The 19,765-nt window shown below is 33.9% G+C and overlaps 2 protein-coding genes across 4 annotated transcripts in view; both read left to right on the top strand.

Annotated features, from left to right (window-relative positions):
* LOC149907366 (zwei Ig domain protein zig-8-like) overlaps positions 1–19,765 on the top strand; it is a 314,072-nt gene that overhangs the window by 248,682 nt on the left and 45,625 nt on the right. The gene's annotated exons all lie outside the window — the stretch shown is intronic.
* Positions 13,934–18,646, top strand: LOC149907367 (uncharacterized). Its single transcript, XM_090102376.1, has 2 exons — positions 13,934–17,509; positions 18,224–18,646. The coding sequence occupies exons 1-2, from the start codon at positions 14,105–14,107 to the stop codon at positions 18,542–18,544; spliced, it is 3,726 nt and encodes a 1,241-aa protein (XP_089958502.1). The 5' UTR covers positions 13,934–14,104; the 3' UTR covers positions 18,545–18,646.

Below are 19,765 nucleotides of genomic sequence, written 5' to 3'. Positions count from 1 at the left end.
AAATGAATTTGATAAAAACTTTAATATCAGTTTAAAAAGTACAAGATATTAATATTGTACAGCAAATTACAAATAAATTGAGAAGTAGGGAGCCGTTTCGTACTCCTGAGCAATATTTTACGCAAACAAAGTCGTTCTATCACAATATACGCGGGGATTAATAAAGATTTAATACCGAAGTTTGCAAGAAATTATAATAAGTACGCATGTTCCTGGGAACAAAACATTTTCCTTAAAGAGAAATGTTAATTACGAGGTCCTCGTGCAGCCTCTAATTCCAGCATTTTTGTAGAGACGACTAGTGTAAGCTGACCCCAGCTCATTAGTCCTACGAGCGGGCAAGCTACGAGTTAGGGCTTTCTTTTAATTTTATATTCTTTGAACCACCTTGACGTATGAAAGGTCATCGACCTTCTATTGTCACCTTTGCCTTATGAGCATAATTTTAAAGTAACTCAGCATAGCTCACGGTGTGGAATAATTAATAGTTTAAACTCATAATATGTATTGTAAAATAGGCAATAATACCTGAATGTTACTTCTATTTACCATTCGACCTAATTTGTTGTTTACATGAATATATTCGTACTATTGAACTTTGTTTTATATGTAAAATAACAGATCGGACTGCAGAGAAGTAATTGTAAACAAAAAACTATTATCACATCAGCGCGTCGCCATTTAAAATCCAATATGTCGCGCAGTGACACGGCCACAGATCAGTATGGACGCGACTGCAGTGCGTTAATCGTTTTATTTTCAAGTAAAAGGTTATTGCAATGTTTTGTAGAATTATAAAACAAATGGAATATTCGAGATAAGGCTTTATTACGTCGTCCTGCTCGTAAAGCCGAGTGCCGGCTGAATTGGCGAATTTATTGCCTTCCGAGAGGCTTCGAGGTCGGGCGCGATTTACGGCGCGACGACTCACTTCAAATTGAATAAAAACTCATTAAAAATAACTCACGTTATTCCTGTCGGCTGATGTATTCCCACATTAGCGGGGAGCCATTCGTTCCCGCGCAGAAAGTACTAAACAATTTGTTAAGACGATAATTTATATTTTGTACTGAACACCGAGTTCGAGCTGCATTTTATATTAGTCGAGTAAATCACTATTTCATTTCGCTATTCGACACGTCAATTAAGTATATAAAAATCAAAATAAGAGACGTAGCTGGAAAAGTGAATTCTATGTATTTTATTCTAAGCTTCAATTTAAACTACCGTAAACCTAAAGAAATTGATTATTTAAAATAAAATAAATATCTTTGCATAAGATTTGCATAATGTGTGTACAAAGATAACAAAGTTTAGTATAGAATGTGATTAAATATTCTGTAAAACAAAAACTACTCAAATTGATTGTCAGCTTTTTCGAAAAATACAATTTTATAACTTTAACACAGTTCTTCATTAACGTGGAACTAGAAGATGCAAAATTAAAATGAAATTTAATTATTTAAATGGAGCAGGACACTGTGCTATACATTTTTAATTGAAAAATAATTATCGTCTCTCTATGTTATCACACTCAAGCACAATTAATTTTAATTATTGATTCTTCTTCGTACTAACTTATTGTTGGATATACATAATGAATAATAAATGAAACTTTCTTCGATAATTATCCATACTAATATTATAAATGCGAAAGTAACTCTGTCTGTCTGTCTGTTACTCAATCACGCCTTAACTACTGAACCAATTTGCATGAAATTTGGTATAGAGATATTTTGATACTCGAGAAAGGACATAGGATAGGTTTTATCCCGGAAATACTACGGGAACGGGTTTTTCTTTGAAAACGCGGGCGAAGCCGCGGGCGGAAAGCTAGTAATGAAATAATTATAACCGTTTATTATATAACACAGGTTAATCTTAATAGTATTTTAACTAGCAGTAAAGTATTTTTTTCGTTTCTTTTAAAAACATAAAGGAGGTTAATATCTACACATCAACATAAGTAATATTTTCTCACCAATACAAAATAACTCAGTTAAATATAATAATACAAGCATTCAGAGCTAACTATAACAAGGGGGCGTGTACACTCAAAAAGCCATACGTTACTGCAATATGTGAGCTCATGTCCACCCTCGTCAGGGTAAGCAGCTTTCCAACTTAGCGCCGCGTCAGAACTCGAGCGCACTGTATTGCTCGAATACTAGTTTGTGTTTATCAGCTTCACAATTTATTATGTATATTTTGTTTCGCGAACATATTTCTTTATATGTAGCGTATCAATGGTATCAATTGTTTTTATTTATCTATTTATTAATAAATCTGGTTAAGATGAAGTTAGTTTTCGAGGTATATAAAGATCTTCGATTTTTAAATCGTCCGAATAAAACAATAAAAAGTCAAAATAAGTAAAATTCCAGTAACTAGAGCTATTTTCGACTTTGCGGAAGTTAGGTTAAACTGTTATTGTTTTGATCATTTGCATGTAAAATATGTTTACCATATACTTATTTAGTATGTTAATTTCTCGTTAGTTAACGGTCAACCGGTTTCAATTATCATCAATGTGTAATGTTTGGAAGCAGATTATGAACCTTGAAAGTATTGCTTCTATTTTGAGAATTAACTTTTTACCTACTACTATAACATCTATAAGTATGAGCCATGACATAATAAACTTTTCAGTCCTACATACAGACATAATCGTCTAATATAAAGACAGTTACAGTACAACTCTCATGTCTTCATGAAAACGGTATGTTAGAAATCAAAACCGACGACGATCCAACAAATTTTAAAACAAACCTACTGCTTCTGAAAACAATGAATTTCATTAAATAACAATTCGTCACGCTATCATTATTTATCCCTTGCCTCCTTAACTTTACAAAATATTGTCAAGTTCTACATTAGCAATGCGTCGCACAGAGCCACATGAAGTGGGGAACGAGATGCGGTTTCGGCAAATTAATTACGTTAATTACGAAGCTATTTGTACAGTTCGATCGGTTAACCGCAGCCGCTTCACTCCCCACTCGCTAGCTAAGCGAACTAATCCTTGTTACATTTTTAATTGTGCTCAGGGTCACTTAGTGTCTTGTTCAATGATATTATACCTATATACAAACTTGTTATGTCATTTCTGGTTGATATCGGTTTTAAATTAACTATTCTACTTAGGGCCCGATTTTTCAATGCTTGGATACATTATTCGTCGAATAATGTATAAAACTACCATTTTAAAAACGTATTCTAATTACCCGTATTTGACAGTTTACGTGACATTTTAATAGTATCGTGTAATACTTTATGGGACAGATAAGTTTTATCCAAACATTGAAAAATCGGCCCTTGTACGCATCCTATGTCACAAAGGTATTAATGTTGATATAACGGTCATTATTTGATCTGTAAAACAGATGTTGTTATTACTAAATTATTATTTTGTACATGATTTATATTTACGTGGTTACAACTGCAAACCAATAACAAAATATATTTTGAAAGTTTATCCGTATATTTCGGACTGTTCATAAAAGTCCTTGAATAATCCGTAAAACAGTAGAAATTCCATACTTCAATATTCGTATTTTTAGCCACAACCCCGAGATTTTTCTCAGAATTAGAATAGATGTTCTTGATTATTTCCCAAAACCTATTTCGAACAAATCGACGAATCATTCATTTGTTAAGCTTCCAAAAAGGGAATAAAGTGGAATAAAGCAACCATTTAGAATCTGGGATACACGTGCTCTTTCAAAAATATCTCCCGAAACAAGTATAACAAATTACTAGTTCAAAAATATCGGACATTGAGAAAATGTCCGAACATTTTTCGTTTTGAGCGCATTTATTCGGGACTCGATGTTGTCAGACATCACGATGACGTAATTTCCCAACAAACGCTAAGATGTTTGTCTTTCCCAGCGAGTAACAGTTTTATTGATGTCTCATATAAATCGAGCTCTTTCGTTTACACCGAATACTTCAGGAGTATAATTCCATGAAAATTCGATTTTGATTGAATAACAATTGGTATAAAATACACAAGTTACATTTAATGTAACTTGTGTATGTCTTATCGAGAATTTCAAAATGTCTCTTTAATTAGTTACTTATTAATTATTATTATTTTGAAATCGTCCTTCACTTGAGAAACTAATAATAATTGATAATTTACGTGTGTTTAATATTTATTAACAAGAGAATAAAAACATATGAGCCAACCTTACACATTTACTATACACATCTCAGCTTCTGCCAAAACTATTAAGCAAGTATAAAGCGTGGCTGAAACAGGCGTTAAGTTGTTGACCAAAGTATTAAGTCAAAATTTTATCGGTTCCATATTCGCAAACTAAAAGCGACTTCGGAACAAGCCACTATACAAGTTCGTAGCACCGTAGCAGCGTAGCGCCGTAGCGGCGTAGACACGTAGCTACTAGCTCGTAACGTAGATACTTGACTCTAAGTTGTTCGTATAAACTTTTAATAGAAAGTTTTTATTTAGATAACTAGCTTAATTAGCCGTAGTTTAGATTGCGAGCTATTTAATTGTTTTAAACTCCAGTTTTGTAATGAATCCTGGCGTACACATAGGAACTTAATAAAAAATTCCAACGTTGTACTAGACAAGCTTATATGGCAATTATTATTCGCTTCTAAAAACATTTCTTATGATAATATCCACTTAAATAATATATGACGAAACAGAAAATGAAAAATTTTTCAATAATTTAAATATATCCGTCTAAACATAATGATATGTACGTTTTTATTAAATATTGAACCGTTTTTAATTCCAATAGTAAATTAACCATATCCACAGAAATTATGCTATTCGATCCCAAACTGGCAATTCCAGGAACACGTAGAGCAAGTTTAAATGACGATGCAGTTGAATAACTCCAATAACTTTAAAAATACAGCATACGCTAGTAAAAGTAGAATCTAGCCAGTAGGGCTGCTGGGACTCTATAATATCGATGTATTTTTATCGACAGTTATCGCTTATTTGATTGTAACTTATAAATAGTTTTATTTAAATTAGAATAAATGCGCTTCTTTTATTTAACAATAGTTTATTTATGACAATATTCAACTTATTATTTTTAACCGACTTCAAAAAAGGAGGAGATTATTGTTACATAGTATATCATAGTTAAACAGCGCTTATACCTCTTATAACCTGAACCTTACCATCATTATTATTATGCAATAAGCAATGCTCTCAGCAGTGACGTCACATACGATACAGCTACAACCCATTATATCGATGTCCAGTTGCCCATCCCTGGTTATTGGCCGTGTGAAATATTAAACGGAAACAATACGCGGAATGAAAGCGAATTCAGACGTGCTGCACGCGTGGAAGCTTAAGACATAAACCAATGCCTTTATTTTACTTATTTCGTATTAGATGTATATTGTATGTATCAAAAATAAAAGATCCTAACCAAGATTAGATATTAATAAAAAAAACTATTAGAAAATAGTTTCATTTCTCTACATCGTGATTTCTTAGCTGCATTTTTTGGAATTACTGACAGTCTCAGTCGTCTCATGATTCCACACATAGCCGAAACCACAATAAAAGCAATATATTTATTACATGCTCCAAAATCTTCACATTCCAAAATACGACAAGTTACATCATATTTGTAACTACACAGAAACTAGTACAATACAGATATCCGCATTTCGGTTGAGTGACGCCAGCGATCCTCCAGATGCAGCTCAAAGAGGCCCTCCGCAGTATTCTGGAATATTCCAATATTATATGTCAAAGACACCTCCCTGAATATTTCATGGAGTATTGGAGCTCATCTGATATTCTTCAAGTGCGCCCCGGAGCGTATTTAAAAGTTTTTAATCTGTTAACCGAATTAGTTTTGTTTTCATACATGAGAGAGAGTTCTTTTAAAGGCTATTCGTGCCTTTCATGAGATAACTTTTAAGATGCGTATAAAAACATTTAATCAAAGTTAGTGTTTTATTTTTAAATAAGTGAGATTTCGATTATAATAAAAAGAAGAGCTGAAGTTTTGTATATATTTTTTAAATATCTTCACAGCTCAGTATATGCACAATAAGAATTAAAACGTATAAAATATTCATAAAGTGAATTCACGAAGCAGTTCGAAGTTCGCGAATCACCTCGTTATTTATAATATTTCCGATAGACAGTTTTCAATTTTACGAAAACGAAACGAAATTCATTAAAAATCAGAACTAAAAAATGTCAACAATAGCCAACATAGAAACTGTTGAATATTTTGATTTAAAAAAATTTATTTGTACTCACTCATTTGAATCATTCCGTAAACAACTAATATCAAAGAAAGCTTATAAAAACTAACATTACTAAGAACTGTACATTTTTATAAAACAAATACAAAACAGCGGAATATTTTTTATTAAAACAGTATATTTACAATCACCGCAAAGGGCTTAAACATTTATCTTCAGAGAATTAATTAAACTTGAAAGTCGATGTTTTTGCGTCAATCTCAACTTGTAATATCAGTTATTTGTCAACGAATTTTCAAATTAATATTAACATGTTTATTTCTTACACAAATTGAATTTAATTAGTTGTTTCTAAGAAATGAAAAAGATACCTAAGATCGTATAATTTCACACATTAATGATTTTAATAATTATAAATTTACTCATATAAAATCCGACATGGGAAAACATAATTAATTTTATCATTCTTTCTTTAAATTCGTTTTATTCTGAATTATTTTGCTACGAATATAATTTATTTTGCATGTTTTATAATATAATAGCTACCTCACTACTGATCTGCCATTAATCCCTCGCCGGGCAAAAAGTGCAAATAAATTCCGGGGCTTCTCTCACGTGAAATCGCAGTCTTAATCCCGCTCTAAGGCAAAGTAAAACCCGCCAACTTGACGTGCCGCTTAATGTGTTTATGGATCATTTAGCTGAAGAATCTCAGAGGCCCCGCAGTGCTAGAGGCCCCTTCACTCCGGGGCCCCAGACAACGTGCTCTCGAATATAAACATCCCTCTCAACGATATTATACTCGGTACACTCTTTTACACTTTGCCGACATCTGAGATTCACCTCACATTTTTTCGTTATATTTTCTGATAATGGAACTTTTTAAGGAAACACGAAACAACGCCTCTGTTTAGCTTTTTACGTTCAAAATAATACAAACATTGTTTCTTTTCAGCCCGTACCTCACGTTCTTTCAAAAGAAATTTCATAAAACGAAAACGCATTATTGAGTGAGATTTGTCTCATGATAAAACTATTCGCTCATTTGCATCGTTCCGTAAATTACGGTTATTAATAGGGCGCAACGATTGTGTGTTGGATGCAATTTAAATAATTGTATCCAGCCCACTAATGCACTGGCCGGCTCATTTGATATTCACGTCGGCACTCGACGCGCAATGTATAACGAGCTGATTGTAAACTGCGACTCATAATTCAGTGGTGTGGCCGAAGTGGGGGTGTACGTGTTCCCGTTATCCTTTAATAATATCGCGAGATGAGCCATGAATTTTAAGCGATCCTGCATACTTGTCGTCAAATTGACAGCGGGTTAGTGCGGCGGGGGCCGCGGGGAGCGGGGGAGGGGGGAGGGGGAGAGGCGCACGTAGGGTTACCATTACACCTTAGCAATCAGGACACCGGGTTGCGACGAGGATTCTAGGAATTATCTTTGAAATACGCTAATATTATTCAGCGTGAGAAGGCACTAGACGTGATGTAGCGATAAGTAAGTAACTTAAGTTTCACTACGTGTACGATTGAAAGCAATATTGCCATATTTTTTATTCGTTCTTCATAAAACGTGTCCTAAGTCAAATTAGTTTCACCGCGTACCCATACAATCGCGCTCCCTCACCGTCCCACTAAAACACAACTAATGGTTACTCATAATATAATCACTATCAAGAATGTGATGTAAATAGTTGGGCTCAGTTATGTTAGGAATTACAAACGCGATCGAACATAATGAAAATTCGCCCACAAAATGTTTGCGGGTTGTCTCCATTGTATCGGTTTATGTGAATACTTGATAACAATATTACTGCGTTTGCGATTACTGTCCGCTTTGTATTGTATCGGTTATCGGATATTGTTACATCTTAAACGGTTCCAAAGTTAACCGTATTACCCGCTCCGTGCACGCTACACTGCGCCGTATGTTCGAACATCGGAGCATCTGTTCTCACACAGCGAGCGATGTAATGCGAGATTGCCGTAATTTATAAGCGAGCAAGGACTTCTATTGAGATACAGTTGCAATAGTTGGTGTAACAATAGTTGGTTTGCGACAATCTGATATGCGAAACGTTTAGTTGTGGAACTTGAACAACTAAATTGGCAATCTGGTTCTTGGGTATTGTCCGATTGAATTGTCATTTTTAGTCGTAATTAAAGTATCATACAAGCAAGACGTATTTTTCTTTATAAAATCACCATTCAGTATATCGCAATCTAAATTGAACCCTAGTGACCGAACATATGGCCTATAACGAGCCGGATAGTTTTGCGATAACGAGAACAATAGTGCATCGGGCCGGCGAGCAATCCTATATAGAAAAAGTTGTTTACGAGTTACAAGTTTGCGACGCTTTGTTACAATTGATGTCAAGACAAAAGAAGTTATAATTAATTATTAAAATCGAAGATTTTGAAGTGAATCGTTGCATTTATAAGAAGATAATATTTAAGAATATAATTAAACATAATGGCTACTTCTATTACTTCCGAACAAGAAAGTTATATTAACATGTTAGAAGATTTAGCATCGAAGTTACAAAAGACACAAATTAATTTTAAAAAATCACCTAAAGTGAGATTAACGGAGGGCTATATTAAAGCACGTTTGGAGTGTATGGAAGACTATTGGAAGTTATTTAATGAAGCACATTTACAATTATCGAAACGTACGACGAGAGATCAACGCGGCGTGATTCCTTATTTTTTAAACGAAGAATATTATAAATACGAAGATGTGTATATCAACTTTAAAGCGGACATGATAGATTTATTGGGTGCGAATAAAAACGTGATGCAACAAGGTGAAATGGGTGTTTCAATGGTCGAACCGTATATTTCGGGGGTGAAACTTCCTCACATCGAGTTACCTACTTTCTCAGGAAGATACGATGAGTTTTTATCATATCAAGATTTGTTCACTACACTTGTGCATAATAATTCGTCATTATCAAAGGTACAGAAGTTACATTATCTTAAGTTGAGTGTTACCGGTGAAGCCGCATCTTTATTGAAACACTAGCTGATGCCCGCGACTTCGTCCGCGATTACGTCGTTTTTCGTCATTCGTCGTTTAAAAAAAATACGTGACGCTTTATTTTTGAATGTTCTTAATTGTCTCTTATAAAAATTAACTACATTAAAATTGAATACTCTGATAAGAAAATCTTAAAATCGGAGGACATCGAAAATCTGAGGAAAACATGAGTGAATTTGATTTAAATTCTACATTACTTAGTAATTCAAATAATAATCTAAATTAAATGTAGATTAACAGTTTGAGCGCATCATTATATAATATGTACCTCAGTATTAAATTACGTTATAGTTTACATAGTAATTTTACTAAAAACACGATGACTTTCTTTCGCGCTCGGTACAACAAACTAAGCATGTTTGTGGTACGTGGCCCGCGTCACTCGACCCCCCGTGAGTTCCCCTCCGTTACTATGCGAAAATACATTCGTCGCCCTACTGTAGGAAAAATTGAAATATTTTAAATTCGAGAAATATTGATTTCTTGTATTCGACTATTCGTTGTAGTCGAATACAAAATATATTTGAAGAAACTTAGGTTGGCCTTCAGGCAAAAGGGATCCTATCAAATGATAAACTTGACCTTGTATCTTAAAAGTAAGCATGAAAGGGTCCTCTGATAATTGTTGAGCACCAAAGGATCATTTAAAACGCACTACTATAAGAGCGAATATTGTCTAAGAACTGTTTAGATTGCACATGTTCCTCTAAAAGTAGTGATTTCAAAGGTTCTGGTATATCTTCAAACGAAAGCCGACTCCTTACTCTTCTTTAAAGCATTACAAAAAGAACATACTACGTTAATATCGCCTATACAGAAGATGATCTGTAATCAATTGTGAGGTTCCTTATAAGCAAACCCACTTTTATATTTGTCGGACCACACCACCGAACTCGTAGATTGATCTTCTATGTTTACCTCTAAGTCATTAAGACTGTCGAAATCTGTCTACAGTAAGACGGGCCTCTCGCTATTCGTCCGTTTCAAGAGACCAAATAGTTTCAATTCTTAATCTTTCATTAAACAAACTTATTAATCGTACTTGTCTCAAATAATCTTGTCTCAAATAATGGTAATATTCGCGTCCCTACTCTAGTCATTGCTTATGCTCATGTTCATCTTCAAGAGATCGAATAATATTATGGTGCACCCTATTATTTGTCAAACGGTCTTCATATTGAGTAAAAGTTTCAGATTATCGAGATAAAATATGCCATTTGCGATCAGCTGTGAAACGTTATACCCTCTCAGTGAAGGTTTCGGTCTCACAGGCAATTCTCGTTGTGAAGCGGTTTCAGGTTCTCGGCATAACACATGTTGTTTTCGGTCAATAGTAAGCCTTTTACCTCTAACGATCCTTGAGAACTCTTATTTCTCATTTTCTTAGCTTTGCTCGAATTTCGATATAAAGATTTTTTAGGTGGCACTGATGCGAGTGAATAAAAATTAAGTTAAAACGGACTGAGAGTGTTATAATCATCAATCATCATCATCATCAATACATATAATAAAATTGTGGAAAAGCGATGTCTGTACAATGAAAATATGTAGAAAAAAATTAGCAGGTGTTATTATTAAATCGATCTTGAACCCAAAACTGTAGTTAAAATTTTTTTTGTCTGTTTGTCTGTATGTTTGTGCACGCTAATCTCAGAAACGGCTTATCCGATTTAGATGCGGTTTTCACTAATGTATTGTGGTAATTTTCATTTAACATTTAGTGTTTATTTCATATCAATCGGTTCATAAATAAAAAAGTTATGACAATTTATAAGTAATCACGGCGAACATTTGCTAAGGCATTCTATTGTACACTGTACAGTGTACGATAAAACGTAATTTATCTGTTATATGTACGCTACAGTTATTCCTTTACATGTCCAGGTGATCATATCAAAATTCCCCAAGGGTTTGGGGGTAAGCTGAGGTAGTAGGGGGGGGCGGGGTCAAATTAACATTATGGTTACTTCTAATAGGTAAATTTTCCACATAAAATGTCCTTTAAATTATGTCGTATTATATTTTTAACCCCCGACGCAAAAAGATGGGTGTTATGTGTTTGACTGCTATGTATTTCTGTGTGTGTGTGTGTGTGTGTCTGTCTATGGCACCGTAGCTGGCTAACGGGTAAACCGAATTAGATGCGGCTTTTTTTTGTTAGGCAGCATATTTTCCGACGCTGGTTCTTAGATAAATTGTATCAAAATCGGTTCATCCACTTATTATACCTACATAAGGGGAAAAGTGGGAATGAAAATGATATAATAATTTATTTTTAAAGATCGTCGGGAAGTTTATGAAATTATTTATTCCTTTTTCTATACACTTTTCTTCGTCTAAACGGTTTAGTTACGTGCTCCCTCTCTCTCTCTTCAGCCTTTAGTTACGTGCGTGAGACAGGAAACATCTAATTTGGATTTGTTCCTGGATTTGATAAAAATTGAGTATCGATTAAGCTGATCAGTGGCTACACCATACATTATTAAAAACATCCATTTAAGAAAGGAAGGAAATAGAATTTGCTACTCTCCCCCCCCTGGTTCCTAAAAAATAATATGACATAATTTAAAAGAAATTTGACGTAGAATTAGTTAGGCATTTCTTTTTTGATTTTCCATATTGTATACTAATCATAATTTTTAATTACAATATTATGTAGTAACTATTTGGTATAGGTTAGGCATTTCATTTCTTGATTTTCTTTAATAAGTTGGTACGTAAGTTTTTTAGCTCAGTTTAGTAAGAAATTTTAATAAGTAACAATTCTTTTAATTACATTTTATGGTAGTACGTATTTACTCAATAATTGTATGTTAAGTAGTAATTCAGCATGGGCGTAGCCACGGTGGGGCTGGGTGGGGCGCTTACCCTGGCTTTGATCTGGTAGGTACCAATTGTGGGCCTGGGAGTGAACGTGGGAGTGGAAGCATGAAAATAAAAACAATTATTGTTGCCCCACCCTGAGCCCATGGTCATAGGTCCCATAGTCACTATTCCACGCGGACGAAGTCGCGGGCACAGCTAGTAGACAAATATAATCAGAAAGCTTTGAACTCCTAAGCTCAACCATAAAAGATAGACATTTATGATGTCGGGAGATATTTTTTATATAATATGGAGAACAGAGTTACTCCTCTGCTCACGAATATGAAAAATAATTGTACCAAGTTTCGTTTAAATCCGTCGAGTAGTTTTTGTTTCTATAACGGTTATACAGACAGACAGACGGACAAAAATTTTTGGCGTCAGTGTCGATCCCTAATCACCTCGTGATAGTTATTTAGGAAATATATTTCATGTACAGAATTGACCTCTACAGATTTAATATAAGTATATAAGTATACATATAATTAGATTCCAATTTCCATGTAACGTTAAATTCGACTATACAATAACTAACAGACAACGCAGGTTACTCTCGTTTCCGTAAGTTGAAGCGGCTACATATTCGGTCCTCATAACTTCACTTTTTGTGAACGAAACGACAGCGCGGTTTAATTCGATGCCAACATCATCAAAAAAAACGAAATATTTTTAATTGTGAAAAAATATTATGATTTACACTTTTAATACTATTTTAACATTAACACAAAATATAAGACTGTAAGTGTGTAAAAATAAATCCAGCTAGTTTCACATCAAACTTATGTTTTTAATTAGGTATACGACATGAAAATATATAATTAATTACCAAGCAATAATCATACAGGTAAATACTGAACAAAAGTATTAACAGTCAAAGTATATTTTTACTTACAACATGTAAATGATGAAGGAATAATAATTATCAACGAACTAACATTTTTGTATTATTGTTTATAAATATAAATTCATAAACAATAAATTTATAAAGAATAGAAAAAATTCGACCACTAAAGAATGCTGGTTCGAGTCCCGCCTCGTTATCCAATTTTTAAAACACGAAGATTTTTAAAAATGTAACCAATGAACACAATCAATATTAGATTAATTTTAATGGTGTCTAGTTTGACTTATAATAATAAACATCTACCCTCACTTTTAAAAATGTAGTATATTCACACGAATTATAAGCGCACCTTATAGGGAAGGGAAGAATAAATAAATAACATAATTATATTTAAATTATTAATTTTTAACATTGTATTCAGTAGTGTTAACATGTAAATTGATTTGATTTTTACGAAATCTCATAGATGGCGCTGTTTCAAATTTGTATACTTAATACATTCATTAAACTGATTCTCTGCCCAAATTACGTAAATGACATCGTTTTTATTGTGTAAAGCTAGATAATAGCATGGCTTACCCGAAACCAACATTTAAACATGAATCTTTAGATTGTACGCTGTCGTAATACACGGAATACGTAAGAAAAAAAAAGGTTCACAGCTCCTCCCCCGGAGGTGATAGCATGATAATATGTTTAAAAAAGCCTCACCCGACCCGTTAGTAATATTCATGCAAAATTTGAAGTCAATCTATGCAGTACTTTTCGAGATTAGCCTGGACAAACATACAGACAAACAGACAAACAGACAAACAGACAAAAATTCTAAAAACTATGTTTTTGGCTTCTATATCGATTATAGATCATGGATTATGTATTCTTTTAAAAAAATATTCAATGTACAGTTTTGACTTTCCTACGATTTTATTATATGTATAGATATTAATGTAACCGAAAATAATTATGAACAAGCTTGGGACACTTTAAAGAAACGTTACGGTAATAAAAGGATTATTATAAACTCCATATTTAAAAGATTTTTTGGCATACGTAAGGTAAATACACAAACATCCATACAAATTAAATTCATTTTGGACACAACTAATGAATGTTTAAATAGTCTACAAAATATGCAAATTTCTACCGATACATGGGGTCCAATTTTAATTTATATTATACTACAAAAATTAGACCAGGAGACACACAAATCATGGGAAGAATATATTTATCAACAAGAATCGGAAGAGCTGCCTAGTTGGGAAGATTTAAATAAATTCCTTGAGTTAAAGTATCGCACCTTGGAAATGATAACATCGAACAATCAACAAACGATAAATAAAGATAGATCGTCAACACAGAAATCATTCCATGCCGCTAAGAATATTAAGAATTCACATTTAACAAGTAACAATCAGCCGATGTGTATCTTTTGTCAGCAAAATCATTATATTTATCACTGCAACGAATTTTCTAAACAAACTATTGAAGACAGACATCAATTTGCACTCAAGAATAAGTTATGCTTTAATTGTTTAGTTCCCAATCACACCGTTTCACATTGTAAACAACAAACGTCTTGCAGAATTTGTAGAAGAAGACATCATTCCCTATTACACTTAGACAAGAAGCAAGGGATTGATTACATAAACACAACGACTCCAACAAGCGCATCAACATCAGAAGCACAAGTCACAGCGCATTACTCAAGCGAAGCACAATCTAGTAGAAGGGTTCTACTTGCTACGGCGATAGTCTACATAAAAAGCAAGTCAGGTGAACTACACCGTTTTCGCGCACTTGTAGACCAGGGATCAGAAGCATCTTTCATCACGTCAAGAGTTGTCGATTTACTAAACCTAAAGAAGAAAAGAGTAAATGGTACAGTTTCGGGTATAGGTGAAGAAAGACAAGATTTGAAGTATAAGGTCCAATTGTCATTACACACTAAGTCGTCGCCTATTGAAATGGAAGCTTACGTGATGAAAACAATATCATCTATTCTGCCTGCCAAGAAGATTTCACTGCAGATGGAAATAGAAACTTTCGATTTAGCTGACCCTACTTACGGAACACCTGGCAGCATTGACCTTCTACTAGGTGTAGAAGTTTTTACAAGAATTATTGAAGACGGCATCATACGCCTACACAACGGTTTAGTAGCCCAAAAGACTAGTCTGGGTTGGATCTTGTCTGGCCAGACTACACATGCTGACCGTAACAATACGAAAACACTAAGAAGTATGTTCATCAGAGAAGACAATGACTTACTTAAATCTTTTTGGGAAATAGACACGTTCTTATACAACAAGAAGAAGATATTTACAAAAGAAGAAGAAGAATGTGAAGATATATATACAAAAACAACCCAAAGAGATCACGAAGGAAGATATATAGTACAACTACCTTTAAAGCAAAGTTTAGAAGAAACAATTGAACAAATAGGAAATACTAAAGATACTGCAACAAAGAGGTTCAAACAATTAGAAAGAAAATTTGCTAAAGACAAATCACTAAAAGAAGAATACGCTAAGGTTATAAAAGAATATATTAGTATGGGTCACATTAAGAAGTTAGAAGATGATGATGACAAGAACACTATATACTTACCTCATCATGCTGTCATTCGACAAGACAAAGAGACTACAAAGGTCCGTGTAGTCTTCGACGCTTCAGCTAAGGGCTCCAACGGTTTATCATTGAATGATTTAATGCGAGTAGGTCCTGTTCTACAAAGAGACCTCCGCGGTCTTATTACCTTATGGAGAATTAATAAGATTTGTTTCATTGGAGACATAACAAAGATGTACAGAATGGTTAAGATGTCTGAAGACCACTCAAAATTACAATGCATTGTTTGGAGAGACAATCCAGATGCGGTATTAAGAAGTTATAAACTTTTAACAGTTACGTTCGGAACGGCCGCAGCACCATTCCTCGCCGTCAGAACACTGAAACAATTAGCAAATGATGAAAGTGTAGATTATCCTGAAGCTACTAATGCGATTCAAACATCATTTTACGTTGATGATCTAATGGGAGGTCATGAAAATGTAGAAAAGGCAAAGAAGCTCTGTGAAGAAATAAAGATTGTATTAAAAAGGGGAGGATTTAACATGCAAAAGTGGTCCAGTAATGCTGAAGAAGTCATACAATACATTAAAGAAGATGATAATACAATTAGAGAAAATTTAGAAATCAAACTAGATAAAATAATAAAAATATTAGGCTTAACATGGGATAGAAGAAGTGATACATTTAAAATAACTATAGACTTACCTGAATTAATACTACCTGTGACAAAAAGGTCTATTCTTTCCGATGTTGCACGTTTGTTTGACCCTTTTGGGTGGTTATCTCCTGTAGTAATAGTGGCAAAGGTCATGATACAAAAACTTTGGCTTTGTAACAAGGGATGGGATGATGAGTTACCCTGCGACATAATAGAAGAATGGAAATGCTATAGAGATGACTTACTTGAATTACAATCGCTTGAAGTCCCACGATGGTTTCACACAGCTCCAAGAAGTAAAGTGGTGGAGATACATGGTTTCGCAGACGCTTCAACGAAATCATACGCAGCTGTCGTTTACCTTAGAGTCGTCAATGAAAGAGATGATGTCTATGTTACCATGATAGCATCTCGCACAAGAGTTGCTCCGTTGAAACAACTTACCATACCTAGACTTGAGTTATGTGCAGCAGCGCTTTTGGCAGAAGTCATTGAAGAAACATCAAATCTACTCAAGCTAGCGAACACGCAGATATACGCTTATACAGATTCAATGGTAGTTTTGTCGTGGCTGCAGTCTCACCCAAGTAAGTGGAAGACTTTTGTCGCTAATCGAGTGGCAGATGTTTTGCGAGTTGTGGACTGCTGCAGATGGAGTCACATACGATCCGCTGAGAACCCAGCAGATATCGCGTCAAGGGGAATTAAAGCTTGCGAATTAAAGAGTGCGAATCTTTGGTGGAATGGACCAGAATGGCTGAAAGATAAAGGTAACACTATCACAACAAAAACGGATATTCCAGAAACAGATTTAGAATTGAAGAGTTTATTCAACACAAAGGAAGAAGATTTTGAAATACCAATTTGGGAAAGATTTTCGAGTTTATCTCGGATGAAAAGAGTTTTGTCATATTGTAGAAGATTTTTGAGACCTAAGGAAGAATGTCAGAAAGAAAGATACATACAAGTAGAAGAAATGGAAGAAGTATTAAGGATGTGTATTAAATATTATCAAGGACTTGTTTATAAAAAAGATATGGATGATATAGAGAAGGAAAGAAGAGTAAAACCGAGAAGTACACTAGTCAAACTTTCGCCATTTTTAGATAAAAATGGGATCATGAAAGTTGGCGGAAGATTACAGAAAGCAAATATAGAGGAATCTACAAAACATCCCATAATCATACCACAGAAGGTGCATTTAGCTAAATTAATAATACGAGATGCTCATGTTAGAACGTTACACGGTGGTATACAGTTAATGATGTCCTTTATACGTACCAGATTTTGGATCATTAACCTTAAGGCTGCTGTAAGGCAATGCATTCGAAGTTGCAAAATTTGCATAATTGATAAAGCGAAGATTAGAACTCAGAAAATGGGAGAACTTCCTGCAATGAGAGTCAATCAAAATAGAGCCTTTTTGAACTCAGGTGTTGACTACGCAGGCCCTATTTATTTAAAAACATCGAGAGGACGAGGTCATCATTGCACGAAAGGCTACATCTGTTTGTTTGTTTGTATGTCGACAAGAGCAATACACCTTGAAGCTGTTACAGATTTAACTGCACAAGCATTCATTGCAGCATTTCGTAGATTCGTGGCTAGAAGGGGTCACTGTGAAAATTTATGGAGCGATAACGGCACCAATTTTGTAGGTGCCGCTAAAGAGCTTAGAGAATTATTTCATAAAGGACAGGCTAACATTACAAGTGAAGTAGCAGCTATATTGGCAAATGATGGAACTACATGGCATTTTATTCCACCGAGGATGCCAAATTATGGCGGTTTATGGGAAGCTGGTGTACAATCTACCAAGAGACACTTGATAAGAGTAAACAAAGACGCAAAACTAACATACGAAGAAATGTCTACACTATTGGCCCAAGTAGAAGCGTGTCTTAATTCTCGCCCACTTTGTCAACTAGACGAGACTATCGACACACTAACACCACTCACACCTGGACATTTTCTTATTGGCGAACCATTGATTGGTGTTCCTGATGTTCATTACAAGCAGGCTGATGCTGGCCTACTCACAAGATGGCGATGTATACAAAAGATGACTCAGGATTTTTGGCGACGCTGGAAATCTGAGTATTTAAACACATTACAACAACGAAGTAAATGGCACACCAACATTCAGTCACCAAATATTGGAGATGTCGTTGTAATTAAGGAAGAGGACTTACCACCTACTAAATGGTTATTAGGTTGCGTAAAAGAAGTCCATCCTGGCTCAGATGGTTTAGTACGAATAGTAACAGTAAGATGTAAGGGCAGTAAAGAGTTAAAAAGACCATTATCAAAGTTAGTTTTACTTCCAAATAAAATTGATTAAAAAGAATGAGTTATGTATTTACAAGCTAAATTAATATGTATTGTTTATTGTTATTATTGAAATTAAATTATTTTATAAAAGCATAGAAGAAGATAAGAAATTGTAAACACATTAATTTAAAGTAATTTCTTTGTATTACTTTACAAAAGGTTTGAAAGTTATGCTGAGAATTGTTTAGGTTATAATTGTTTGAAGATCTAATGTATGAAGTAAAAATGTTTATTTACCTAAAGTTAATGTAAGATTTTGCATAATATTTTTGTTACTTTCTTCAATGTGATAGATTGTAAAAAACTTTGAAATGTATTCCTGCCAAAACATAACATAATATTATATAGCTATGTACAATCAAGTTTTTAAGTAAGTAGTTAATTATTTATAGTTTTACAGTTATACAGTCCACTGTACTCAATCATAATTGTTAAGTTGAAGTTTTGTTATTTAAATGCTATCGTTTATTTTTGTTAATGAATTTAAGTTGAAAACAATATGTTTTGGTGGGCGGTGTGTCCGATTGAATTGTCATTTTTAGTCGTAATTAAAGTATCATACAAGCAAGACGTATTTTTCTTTATAAAATCACCATTCAGTATATCGCAATCTAAATTGAACCCTAGTGACCGAACAGGTATAATTTTTGAACTGTTTAAGTTAACATTAGATTGATAATGAATTTTTTTTTTTGTATTTTAGTATGTTATAATAACTTATCACTAAGTAAAAATATAAAAATAAGAGTGCGTCATTTCTAGACATAAAAAAATGTAAATTTGAGTCGATTTTGTGATTGACGTGATAAAATTTATTAAGAATTTGTTGTTGTTTGAAATTTTTAGCTAAAAGAGCAAATAGATTATGAAATTGCCTGAATAATGTTAATTTTGTAATTTTATTAATTATAACATGCTAATGTAGTACATTAAAAAAAGAAACGAGATTATCTGATGCTATTGATTGAAAAAGGCAAAACAGTCAAAACTTGGCCTCTACTATGGCCTCTACCTAAATCTCAAACCCATAAAACCGTGATTTAGCGAAACTAACTTACAAACTACCGCATCAAATGTTTAAAATTATAATAAAATTCTACTCGCAAATAAATGAAGGGTAAAGGCAATAATATGTAAATGTTAACCCAAAAAGCACAATAGCGACGTTAGTAAGTTAAACAGAATGTGGTGCAGTCGGCAGTCGGCAGTAAACAGTCTCGACTGCACACTG

Source organism: Colias eurytheme, chromosome 6, assembly GCF_061535395.1.
Source record: "Colias eurytheme isolate Ceu_HAF_F1 chromosome 6, ilColEury1 Martin Lab GWU primary, whole genome shotgun sequence".
NCBI lineage: Eukaryota > Metazoa > Arthropoda > Insecta > Lepidoptera > Pieridae > Colias > Colias eurytheme.
Note: the sequence above shows the minus strand (reverse complement) of the source record. Positions and strands in the feature narration are given on the sequence as shown.

Coding starts and splice junctions, on each gene's coding strand:
- LOC149907367 (XM_090102376.1), top strand. CDS start 14,105: ATGCAAATTTCTACCGATACATGGGGTCCAATTTTAATTTATATTATA. Junction 17,510..18,223: donor TTTGGATCATTAACCTTAAG/GCTGCTGTAAGG, acceptor CATTACAAGCAG/GCTGATGCTGGCCTACTCAC.